At 39.1% G+C, this 12,568-nt stretch overlaps 1 protein-coding gene across 5 annotated transcripts in view; it reads left to right on the forward strand.

The window, feature by feature from the left end:
- LOC132381004 (uncharacterized) overlaps window positions 1–12,568 on the forward strand; it is an 86,616-nt gene that overhangs the window by 50,473 nt on the left and 23,575 nt on the right. For 3 of the 5 annotated variants that reach the window (XM_059950072.1, XM_059950074.1, XM_059950073.1), the window contains 2 exons: window positions 2,279–2,404; window positions 4,900–5,025. The exons of 1 other annotated variant lie outside the window; for it this stretch is intronic. In XM_059950072.1, coding sequence (XP_059806055.1) covers window positions 2,279–2,404; window positions 4,900–5,025 — 252 coding nt within the window. The remainder of the gene's footprint in view (window positions 1–2,278; window positions 2,405–4,899; window positions 5,026–12,568) is intronic. One more of the 5 variants, XM_059950075.1, reaches the window with a different exon arrangement.

The raw sequence follows: 12,568 nt of genomic DNA on the forward strand, positions 1-12,568 counted from the left end.
ATTAGGTACTTTATTAGGTACACCTGCTCATTAATGCAAAGTCTTAATCAGCCAATCAAGTGGCAGCAACTCAATGCATAAAAACATGCAGACATGGTCAAGAGGTTCAGTTGTTGTTCAGACCAAACATCAGAATGGTGAAGAAATGTGATCCAAGTGACTTTGACTGTGGACTGATTGTTGGTGCCAGATGGGGTGGTTCGAGTATCCTGGGATTTCCATGTAAAACAGGGAATGGTGCGAGACACAAAATAAACAACATCCAGTGAGCGGTAGTCCTGTGGGTGAAAAAGCCATGTTAATGAGAGAGGGGAGAGGAGAACGGCCAGACTGGATCAAGCTGACAGGAAGGTGAGAGTTAAGTGAAATAACCATGGTGTGCAAATGAACCTCTCTGAATGCACAACATGTCGAACCTTGAAGTGGACAGGCCACAGCAGCAGAAGCCCATGAACATAGACTCAGTGGCCACTTTATGAGGGACTGGACATACCTGGTAAACTGGTCACTGAGGGTATATACTCGCATTTGTGTACATTTCATTCCATATCCGTCCTTTAACCCCTAACTTTATATTTTATATAATTCTTTATAGTTTGACAAAACATGTTTTTTTGTTGTACGGTGAGCCCTAACCAACGCATCGCAGCAAGTTGTGTAAATGAAAAAGGCGATTGAAGTTGACCTTTGCTTGTCCTTGAAGGTTCTCATGTGAACCGAGGTGTCGTGGGAAGCTCTAGTCTGCTCGCCCGTTCCACGCAGCATGCAGAAGTTCAGCAGCGTGATCTAGTTTGCTGACCATTCTATGTTAATGTGAGTTTTCTCCCTTTAAAAAAAAGACTTGCCAGGATCTAGTCTGTGTCCAGTCCAGCTTCTGCAGTGGAACGTCGGAATGCTGCTTGTGTGGTGGCTTTGCATAAGGACGACCCTGAGCTTTGACCCCAGTCTGACCTCTGACCTAGGGTACCTGTACACTTTCAGGAATAGCAAAGACCAACCAGGCCAGTTTCAGCCCTGAGGGGTCAAACTGAGGTATCAAGGTCAAAGTCAAAGTAAATGTATTATCCAAGTATGTAAATGTCACCATATACTGTACTACCCTGAGATTCATTTTCTTGTAAGCATTTACAAGAAAATAAATAGAATTAAATTTATGAAAATCTATACTTGACATCAGGGTCGACCATGGATGCTGTGTCCAAGCTGTCTAGATATACAAGCTGGTGCAGTATGATATGGAGAACAAGCTGTTGCCCATGTAGCAAGCTCCCACTCACCATGCATCTGTTGAATCCAAAGGAACATTGGAGACCGATACAGTTTGGTACCAGCAGCTTCACAAGAGTTGCCAGTCTGCGTTGAACTCAATGTAGGACTGCATTAAGGACTCCAGCTCTGGACTTTTCCCTCGGGGTTTTACTCCTGAAGCCTTCCCCATGAGTGGGTCCAGCCACAAGGCAGCAGAGGTTTGAGATCAGAGTTTTCCTTCGCCTAGATGAGCTGCCAACTATGGCCGACGAGCCCCATCTGCCCGAAGCAACTGGTTTTAAGGCACCAGTAACCTGCCTTTGCCTCTTCTGCCAGTAGAAACGGTTCCACCAGGCATATATTTAAGCCACAGGTGAAATCCAGAAGCAGGATGTGACTGTCAGAGGCGCATGCAATTGAGAACGTTTAATAGGTAGTGGGAACTTATCCCATTACCACCCCAGCAATAACAACTCTACAAAGAGAAAGTAAATAATACTGAGAACTTAAGTAGTGGAGTCGCTGAAAGTGAGTGTGTAGGTTGTGGGATCATTTCCGTGTTGAGGTGAGTGATGTTATCCATATTGGTTCAGGAGCCTGATGGTCGCAGGCTAATAACTGTTCCTGAACCTGGTGGTGTGGGACCTAAGGTTCTTTGTCTTCCAAGCTACTGGTCGTGACAAGAAGGGATCACGGCCTGTGTTAATGATTGAGGGGCTGAATGGTCAATTTCTGCTGTCTGGTTTTCGTGTGAGGATTTCAGAAGAGGAGAAAACCAACCAAAGTATGAACCGTAACAGAGCCCAGCTGGGTAATAAGGTTCCTGCAGCTCAGTTCTCACTTTGGAATTGTCGCTGTCCCTCTGTGCAGACTTCTGTTGAAGCCTTGGTCTGAGATCTGTGTTTACCTTCTGCAAACTTCAGAATGGGGGATCGGTCACTCCGGCGGCTGTAACGACCCACGTCACCCCGAGGAAGGCTTGCTCCTGCTCTGTCGCACGAGCTGACTCCACCCTGTTTGTGTTCTGTAGGGGGCAGACTCCGTGCTGGACAAGGAGAAGATTCGAAGGGACGCAGGAGTGAACCGGAAAAAGCACGTGCCAGGAGGCAAGAGGACGGAGAATCTCTTTCCCACTAAATGCGAGGAGATCAGTAAGGTGAGTTTATTTTAGTGATGTTCTGTTTTCTGTTTGGTGCTGTATAGACACATTGCTAGACCAGTGTGTGAACAACTATTCTATTAGAACCCCCTCACCTCACCCCTCTATCCATTACCTCGATCATTGCTCTGTAAACACTTCTTACCACTTTTTATAACGCAGCTTACATCTCTGTGGCCACTTTATTAGGTACACCTGCTCATTAATGCAAAGTTTTAATCAGCCAATCATGTGGCAGCAACTCAATGCATAAAAGCATGCAGATGTGGTCAAGAGGTTCAAACGTCCAAACATCAGAATGGTGAAGAAATGTGTTCCAAGTGACTTTGACCGTGGACTGATTGTTGGTGCCAGACGGGGTGGTTCGAGTATCCTGGGATTTCCATGTAAAACAGGGAATGGTGCGAGACACAAAATAAACAATATCCAGTGAGCGGTAGGTCCTGTGGATGAAAAAGACGTGTTAATGAGAGAGGGGAGAGGAGAACAGCTAGATTGGTTCAAGCTGACAGGAAGGTGAGAGTTAGTCGAATAACCATGGTGTGCAAATGAACCTCTCTGAATGCACAACATGTCGAACCTTGAAGTGGACAGGCTACAGCAGCAGAAGACCGTGAACATAGACTCAGTGGCCACTTTATGAGGGACTGGACATACCTGGTAAACTGGTCACTGAGGGTATATACTAGCATTTGTGCACATTTTATTCCATATCCGTCCTTTAACCTCCAACCTAATATTTTATATAATTCTTCATAGTTTGACAAAACATGTTTTTTTGTTGTACGGTGAGCCCTAACCAACGCACCGCAGCAAGTTGTGTAAATGAAAAAGGCGATTGAAGTTGACCTTTGCTTGTCCTTGAAGGTTCTCATGTGAACCGAGGTGTAGTGGGAAGCTCTAGTCTGCTCGCCCGTTCCACGCACCATGCAGAAGTTCAGCAGCGTGATCTAGTTTGCTGACCGTTCTACGTTAATGTGAGTTTTCTCCCTTTTTAAAAAAAAGACTTGCCAGGATCTAGTCTGTGTGCAGTCCAGCTTCTGCAGTGGAACGTTCCGGAATGCTGCTTGTGTGGTGGCTTTGCATAAGGACGACCCTGAGCTTTGACCCCAGTCTGACCTCTGACCTAGGGTACCTGTACACTTCCAGGAACGGCAAAGACCAACCAGGCCAGTTTCAGCCCTGAGGGGTCAAACTGAGGTATCAAGGTCAAAGTCAAAGTAAATGTATTATCCAAGTATGTAAATGTGACTGTATACTGTTATACCCTGAGATTCATTTTCTTGTAGGTATTTACAAGAAAATAAAGAAATAGGATTAAATTTATGAAAATCTATACATGACATCTGGGTCGACCATGGATGCTGTGTCCAAGCTGTCTAGATATACAAGCTGGTGCCCATGCAACAGACTCCCACTCACCATGCATCTGATCCACCCAAAGGAACAGCGGAGACCGATACAGTTTGGTACCAGCAGCTTCACAAGAGTTGCCAGTCTGCGTTGAACTCAACGTAGGACTGCATTAGACACTTCAGCTCTGGATTTTTCCCTCAGGGTTTTACTCCTGAAGCCTTCCCCATGAGTGGGTCCAGCCACTAGACGGCAGAGATTTGACATCAGAGTTTTCCTTCTCCTAGATGTGCTGCCAACCATGGCCGACGAGCTCCATTTGCTCGAAGTGACTGATTGTAAGGAATCAGTAACCTGCCTTTGCCCTTTCTCCTGACGGTAGAAATGGTTCCACTGGGCTTAGTAGCAAAGCCACAGATGAAATCCAGGAGCTGGACTTGACTGTCAGAGACACACGCCATTGGGAGCATTTACGAGATAGTGGGAGTTTGTTCCCATTGCCACCCCTGGCTGTAATAACCTGAAGGAAACAAACTCTATACATAAACAAACACAAACAACCACTGCACAAAGTAAATCAAACTCTACAAAGAGAAAGTAAATAATACTGAGAACTTAAGTTGTGGAGTCACTGAAAGTGAGTGTGTAGGTTGTGGAATCAGTTCTGTGTTGAGGTGAGTGAAGTTACCCATATTGGTTCAGGAGCCTGATGGTCGCAGGCTAATAACTGTTCCTGAACCTGGTGGTGTGGGACCTGAGGTTCTTTGTCTTCCAAGCCACTGGTAGTGACAAGAAGGGATCACGGCCTGTGTTTATGATTGAGGGGCCGAATGGTCAATTTCTGCAGCCTGGTTTTCGTGTGAGGATTTCAGAAGAGAAGAAATCCGACCAAAGTTTGAACCGTTACAGAGCCCAGCTGGGTAATAAGGTTCCTGCAGCTCAGTTCTCACTTTGGAATTGTCGCTGTCCCTCTGTGCAGACTTCTGTTGAAGCCTGGGTCTGAGATCTGTGTTTACCTTCTGCAAACTTCAGAATGGGGGATCGGTCACTCCGGCGGCTGTAACGACCCACGTCACCCCGAGGAAGGCTTGCTCCTGCTCTGTCGCACGAGCTGACTCCACCCTGTTTGTGTTCTGTAGGGGGCAGACTCTGTGCTGGACAAGGAGAAGATTCGAGGGGATGCAGGAGTGAACCGGAAAAAGCACGTGCCAGGAGGCAAGAGGCCAGAGAATCGCTTTCCCACTAAAGACGAGGAGATCAGTAAGGTGAGTTTGTTTTAGTGATGTTCTGTTTTCTGTTTGGTGCTGTATATACACATTGCTAGACCAGCATGTGAACAACTATTCTATTAGAATCCCCCACCTCACCTTACCCCTCTATCTATTACCCCCATCACTGCACTGTAAACACTTCTAACCACTTTTTATAATGCAGCTTACATCACTGTGGCACTTTATTAGGTACACCTGCTCATTAATGCAAAGTGTTAATCAGCCAATCAAGTGGCAGCAACTCAATGCATAAAAGCATGCAGACATGGTCAAGAGGTTCAGTTGTTGTTCAGACCAAACATCAGAACGAGGAAGAAGTGTGATCTAAGTGACTTTGACTGTGGACTGATTGTTGGTGCCAGACGGGGTGGTTCGAGTATCCTGGGATTTCCACGTAAAACAGGGAATGGTGTGAGACACAAAATAAACAACATCCAGTGAGCGGTAGTCCTGTGGGTGAAAATGCCGTGTTAATGAGAGAGGGGAGAGGAGAACGGCCAGACTGGATCAAGCTGACAAGAATGTGACAGTAAGTCAAATAACCATGGTGTGCAAATGAACCTCTCTGAATGCACAACATGTCGAACCTTGAAGTGGACAGGCTACAGCAGCAGAAGCCCATGAACATAGACTCAGTGGCCACTTTATGAGGGACTGGACATACCTGGTAAACTGGTCACTGAGGGTATATACTAGCATTTGCGCACATTTTATTCCATATCCTTCCTTTAACCCCTAACTTTATATTTTATATAATTCTTTTTTTTAAACTTTTTTTATTGAGTTTTCTAATAATTACAGAAAGAAAAAGAAAATATGTAAAAAAAAATACCCTTCCCCCCTCCCCTTAACCCTCCCCCCCTAACATCACTATAGAAAAAAAGAAAAAAAAGAAAGAGTGCCTGGATATTGGAAGATCCTCACATGCTCCATGGAGTTCGTAATAACTTTAGTATATATATTTATTTCTTTCCCCAAATAACCAATTATTTTACCTTCGGAGAACCTATATATTTAATCCTGTCTTTTGTAAATATGTGCGCCAAATTTTCAAAAATGTTTCATATTTATCTCTTAAATTATATAATTTTTTCAAATGGAATACAGCTGTAAATTTCATTCTTCCAACGATCTATACTTAAGTATGTATCCGATTTCCAAGTAACTGCAATAGCCTTTTTGGCTACTGCCAGTGCAATTTTTATAAATTCTTTCTGATATTTATTCAATTTGGGTTTCGATTTTATCCCTTCAATGTCACCTAATAAAAATAATATGGGATTATGTGGAAGTTGTGTTCCAATAATTTGTTCCTATAAAACTCTTAAATTTGTCCAAAAAGTTTGAATTTTAGAACAAGACCAAGTAGAATGTAAAAAAGTACCAATTTCTTGTTTACATCGGAAACACTGATCGGATAAATTTGGGTTTAATTAATTTATTTTTTGTGGTGTAATATATAATTGATGTAAAAAATTATATTGCACTAATCTTAACCGGACAGTTATTGTATTTGTCATACTATCAAGACATAGTCTTGACCAATTTGTTTCTTCAATTTTAATATTCAAGTCACTTTCCCATTTTTGTCTTGACTTATGGACTCCTTGTTTAAATGCCTGTTTTTGAATCAAGCTATACATATAAGAAATAAATTTTTTAGTCTTTCCTTTTTGAATTAAAGTTTCTATTTCATTAGATTTTGGCAATAACATTGTTTGACCTAATTTTTCTCTTAAATAAGCCCTTAATTGGAAGTAACAAAAAAGAGTGTTGTTTGATACTTTATATTTATTCTTTAATTGATCAAATGACATTAATATACCTCCTTCAAAACAATCTCCTATATATCTAATCCCTTTTTGAAACCAATTATATAAAAGTTGGTTATCCATTGTAAAAGGAATGTCTATTTTGAATTAAAGATCTCTTTGCTAATAAAGATTTCTTTGTCTCATCATCAACATTTATCTTATTTCATAAGTCAATCAAATGCTTTAATATAGGAGATTCTTTCTTTTCCCGTATCCATTAAGATTCCCATTTATATATAAAATCTTCTGGTGTATTTTCTCCTATTTTATCTAGTTCTATTCTAATCCATGCCGGTCTATCTCTCTCAAAAAAAGATGCAATGAATCTAAGTTGATTTGCTTTATAATAATTCTTAAAATTTGGAAGTTGTAACCCTCCTAGATCAAATTTCCATGTCAATTTTTCCAACGATATTCTTGACATCTTACCTTTCCAAAGAAACTTCCTCACATATTTGTTTAACTCTTGAAAAAACTTCAGGGGTAGTTGTATTGGTAGTGATTGAAATAAGTATTGTAGTCTAGGGAATATATTCATTTTTATGGTATTTACTCTACCTACTAATGTTATTGGTAATACCATCCATTTATGAAGATCTTCTTGAATTTTTTTCAATAATGGTAAGTAATTTAATTTATATAAGTTCTTTATATCATTATCAACTCTTATACCTAAATATTTTATACCATTTGCCGGCCATCTAAATTGAGTTATTAATCGACATTGACTATAATCTCCTTTAGTAAGAGGTAAAATTTCACTTTTATCCCAATTTATTTTATAACCTGATATTTTCCCAGATTCTTCTAATCAATAGGATAATTTACGCAACAAGTGCAATGGGTTTGTTAAATAAAGCAGAACATCATCAGCAAATAAGTTAATCTTGTATTCTTCCTGATTAACTCTGAAACCCTTAATATCTGGGTCCATTCTAATTAATTCAGCTAATGGTTCTATCGCCAACACAAATAAAGCAGGTGATAATGGACAACCTTGTCTAGTTGACCTTGTTAACTGTGTTGAAATTTGACCATTTGTCACTACTTTAGCTTTGAGATTAGTATTTAAGGTTTTAATCCATTTTATAAAAGATACTCCTAATCCATATTTTTCCAATACCTTAAATAAAAAATCCCATTCCAATCTATCAAATGCTTTTTCTGCATCTAAAGCAACTGCCACTCATTTCTCCCTCTTTTGCGCCAAATGAATTATACTAAATAACCGAGTTACATTATCTGCCGATTGTCTATTTTTAATAAATCCTGTTTGATCCATATGTACTAATTTTGGTAAGTATTTAGATAATCTGTTAGATAAGATTTTTGCTATTATTTTATAATCAGTGTTTAATAAAGAAATAGGTCTATATGATGCTGGCTTTAAAAGATCTCTATCTTTTTTTGGCAATACTATTAAAATAGCTGTCGAAAAAGTCTGGAAGTTTATGTGTTCTTTCTGCTTGATGTATTAACTCCATAAAAGAAGGAATTAATAAATCTTTAAACTTTTTATAAAATTCAGGCGGAAAACCATCTTCTCCTGGGGATTTATTACTTTGAAGTGATCCTAGGGCTTCTTCGACCTCTTTCAATGTAAAAGGCATATCTAATCCCTTCTGATTTTCCGTATTTAATCTTGGAAGAGTTATTTGTGATAAAAACCTTTCTATCTTGATATTATCATTTTGTGATTCTGATTTATACAACTCAGAATAAAAATTCTTAAAAATTTCAAAAGGTTTATAAGTAATTTTATTTACTCTTGTTCGAATTGCATTTATTGTTTTAGAAGTCTGGTCTGTTTTTAACTGTCATGCAAGGACCTTATGTGATCTTTCACCTAATTCATAATATCTCTGTTTAGTTCTCATAATTGCTTTTTCTGTTCGATATGTCTGAAGTGTATTATATTGTAACTTCTTATTAATAAGTTGTCTTAGTTTTTCTTCTGTCGTATTTCTTTGAGATTCTTTTTCTAATTTTGTAATCTCTTTTTCCAATTGATCTATTTCTATCATATATTCCTTCTTAATTTTAGAAGTATAACTTACTATCTGACCTCTCAAATATGCCTTCATTGCTTCCCACAATATAAATTTATCATCAACTGAATGTGAATTTGTATCTAAAAAGAACTGAATCTGCTTTTTCATAAAATCACAAAAATCTTGACGTTTTAGTAATCTGAATTAAATCTCCATCTATAAATTGATTCCTCTTTATCTATCATTGTCATCGTCATTATCAAAGGAGAATGATCTGACAATATTCTCGCTTTATATTACATATTTTTCACTCTATCTTGAATATTTGTTGATAATAAGAAAAAATCTACCCGAATATGTTTTATGTCTATTTGAATAAAATGAATAATCTCTTTCTTTTGGATTAATTCTTCTCCATATATTAATCAAACTTAAGTCTTTCATCAATGATAGAGTTAATTTTACTACTTTTGATTTTGTGACAACCTTTGTTGATCTATCTAAAACTGGATCTAGACAAAAGTTAAAATCTCCACCTATTAATATTTTGTCATGTAAGTTAGCCAAATTCAAAAGGACCTCGTATAAATTTTACATCATTTTCATTTGGTGCATAAGTATTCATAAGAGTCCATAGTTCTGAAAAAATTTGACAATGTATAATTACATATCTCCCTGCCGAATCAATTAATACGTTTTGTATTTCAATTGGTAAATTTTTATTAACCAAAATTGCAACTCCTCTCGCCTTTGAATTAAATGAAGCTGCAATAACATTTCCAACCCAGTCTCTTTTTAAATTTCTGATGTTCTATGTCTGTTAAATGTGTTTCTTGTAAAAAAGCTATATCTGTTTTCATTTTTTTAATGTATGTTAAAATTCTTTTTCTTTTCACTGGTCCATTAAGCCCAATAACATTAAAACTTAAAAAATTCAGGAAATTAGTCATTATTTTTAATTACGTTACTCCAATCTATAATAATACCTAATCTTTCAACTTTCATGGTATCTTGGGAAATCTTTTTAAGATTCTCCATGTTGCTATGTGTGTCCTCACCGATCATCCAGGCGGAAAGATAGAAGAAAAATAGAGTATAAAGAAAAAAACAAAATACCCCCCTACTAATGTTGTGAAAAAAAAAAGAACACAACATTACCCCCCTCTATTGTACGGGTCATGGCAATCGCCATGATTACACACGTGAATCCCGTAGTAATCGATCCAAAGCTCCCCAGCCCCCCCGCAACATAAAAAAGTATATATATAGGAAGAAAAAAATACTATTCTCAATTAGTATTTCTGAAATTTTGCTTTTCTCCCCTGTATCATCCATCACTTCCATTCACTGTCTCCATCACTTCCATTCACTGTCTCTATCTTCACCTTTAATCCATTACGCTTGGAAATCTCTATGTGTAATTAGCGAATAGATGGAAGTTTTTGTGCGAACTCCTCCGCTTCTTGATAATCGATAAAAAATCTTCTTTTTCCGTCCTCCAAAAAAATTATCAGTGTTGCTGGGTGACGCATTATAAATTTATAACCCTTTTCCCATAAAACTTTTTTCGCTGGGTTAAATTCCTTCTTTCTCTTCAAAAGGTTATAACTTATATCAGGATAAAAAAGAACTGCCTTCCCTGCTATCATCAATGGCCCGTTTCTCTTTTTGGCACATTGGGCAGCTGCCTTCAGGATCTTTTCTTTATCTTGGTATCTTAAGCATTTTATCAAAATTGATCGTGGATTTTGATCAGCTTGAGGTCTTGACCTTAAGGCTGTATGAGCCCTTTCAATCTCAATTAGAGTTTCTCCTTCCATTTCCAATTTTTCAGGGATCCATTTTTGAAAACAATTTATTGGATCTTCTCCTTCTATATCTTCTTTAAGTCCAACAATTTTAATATTGTTTCGTCTACTAAAATTTTCAAGCTTATCAATTTTTTCCATGAATTGTTTTCTTTCTGATGTCTAGGCAGTAATATCATCTTCCATTTTGTTCATTCTTTCAACCATGACTTCTGTTGTAGTTTCCAAGTCTATAATTCTCTTTTCCATTTTTTCCTGTCTTTTTGTCATTTTATCAAACATAATCTCCATATTTATCACTTTTTTTGATTACTTTTAATGCGTTTAATTTTTCTAATTTACGCATTATTTGCATCAAAGTCTTTTCTATATTTCCAGAAAAACTTTTACCTCCATCTTCGTCTGATTTTTCCAGAGAATCTGAGTCTCTCTCAGATTCACTTTCACTTTTGGTTTCAGTCGTAACTGGGATTTGTAGTTCTGGTTGCTCCCATTTGCGCATGCTCCTTCCTTCACGTTTGCGCAGTTCTCGTTGGTCTTTTTCTTTAGAAATGGTCGATGTTGCCACAGTTTCCTGTTCTGTATCGCTGGTGGTATAATGTACCTGAGCCCGCGGTTCTTTGGCAGAGGTAGGCCTTGATTCTGTTCCAACTTGCGTTGTCTTCACGGTAGTAGTTTTCTTCATCTTCTGTTTGTGAGGCATAACTTGAAACAATCCGGAGTAGTTTGTAAGTAACTTTTAGAAAGTATTGACTAACTTTTCTTCACTTAAACATTAATTTATTGATTTTTTACGGGAGAGCTGGGTTCCAGTGTCTCGATCCTACCTCATCACGTGACGTCCCCCCTATATAATTCTTTATAGTTTGACAAAAGATGTTTTTTGTTCTATGTTGTGCACTAACCAACGCACCACAGCAAGTTGTGTAAATGTAAAAGGCAGTTGAAGTTGCCCTTTGCTTGTCCTTGAAGGTTCTCATGTGAACCGAGGTGTAGTGGGAAGCTCTAGTCTGCACGCCCGTTCCACGCACCATGAAGAAGTTCAGTGGCGTGATCTAGTTTGCTGACCGTTCTACGTTAATGTGAGTTTTCTCCGTTAAAAAAAGGACTTGCCAGGATCTAGTCTGTGTGCAGTCCAGCTTCAGCAGTGGAACGTTCCGGAATGCTGCTTGTGTGGTGGCTCTGCATAAGGACGACCCTGAGCTTGGGCCCCAGTCTGACCTCTGACCCAGGGTACCTGTACACTTCCAGGAACGGCAAAGACCAACCAGGCCAGTTTCAGCCCTGAGGGGTCAAACTGAGGTATCAAGATAAAACTCAATGTATTATGAAAGTATGTAAATGTCACCGTATACTGTACTACCCTGAGAGTCATTTTCTAGTAGGCATTTACAGGAAAATAAAGAAATAGGATTAAATTTATGAAAATCTATACATGACATCAGGGTCGACCATGGATGCTGTGTCCAAGCTGTCTAGATATACAAGCTGGTGCAGTATGATATGGAGAACAAGCTGTTGCCCATGTAGCAAGCTCCCACTCACCATGCATCTGTTGAATCCAAAGGAACATTGGAAACCGATACAGTTTGGTACCAGCAGCTTCACAAGAGTTGCCAGTCTGCGTTGAACTCAATGTAGGACTGCATTAGGGACACCAGCTCTGGACTTGTCCCTTGGGGTTTTACTCCTGAAGCCTTCCCCATGAGTGGGTCCAGCCACAAGGCAGCAGAGGTTTGAGATCAGAGTTTTCCTTCGCCTAGATGAGCTGCCAACTATGGCTGACGAGCCCCATCTGCCCGAAGCAACTGGTTTTAAGTCACCAGTAACCTGCCTTTGCCCCTTCTGCCAGTAGAAACGGTTCCGCTGGGCTTATATCTAAGCCACAGGTGAAATCCAGGAGCAGGACGTGACTGTCAGAGGC

The sequence above is a fragment of the Hypanus sabinus genome, chromosome 25, assembly GCF_030144855.1.
Source record: "Hypanus sabinus isolate sHypSab1 chromosome 25, sHypSab1.hap1, whole genome shotgun sequence".
Taxonomy (NCBI): Eukaryota; Metazoa; Chordata; class Chondrichthyes; order Myliobatiformes; family Dasyatidae; genus Hypanus; species Hypanus sabinus.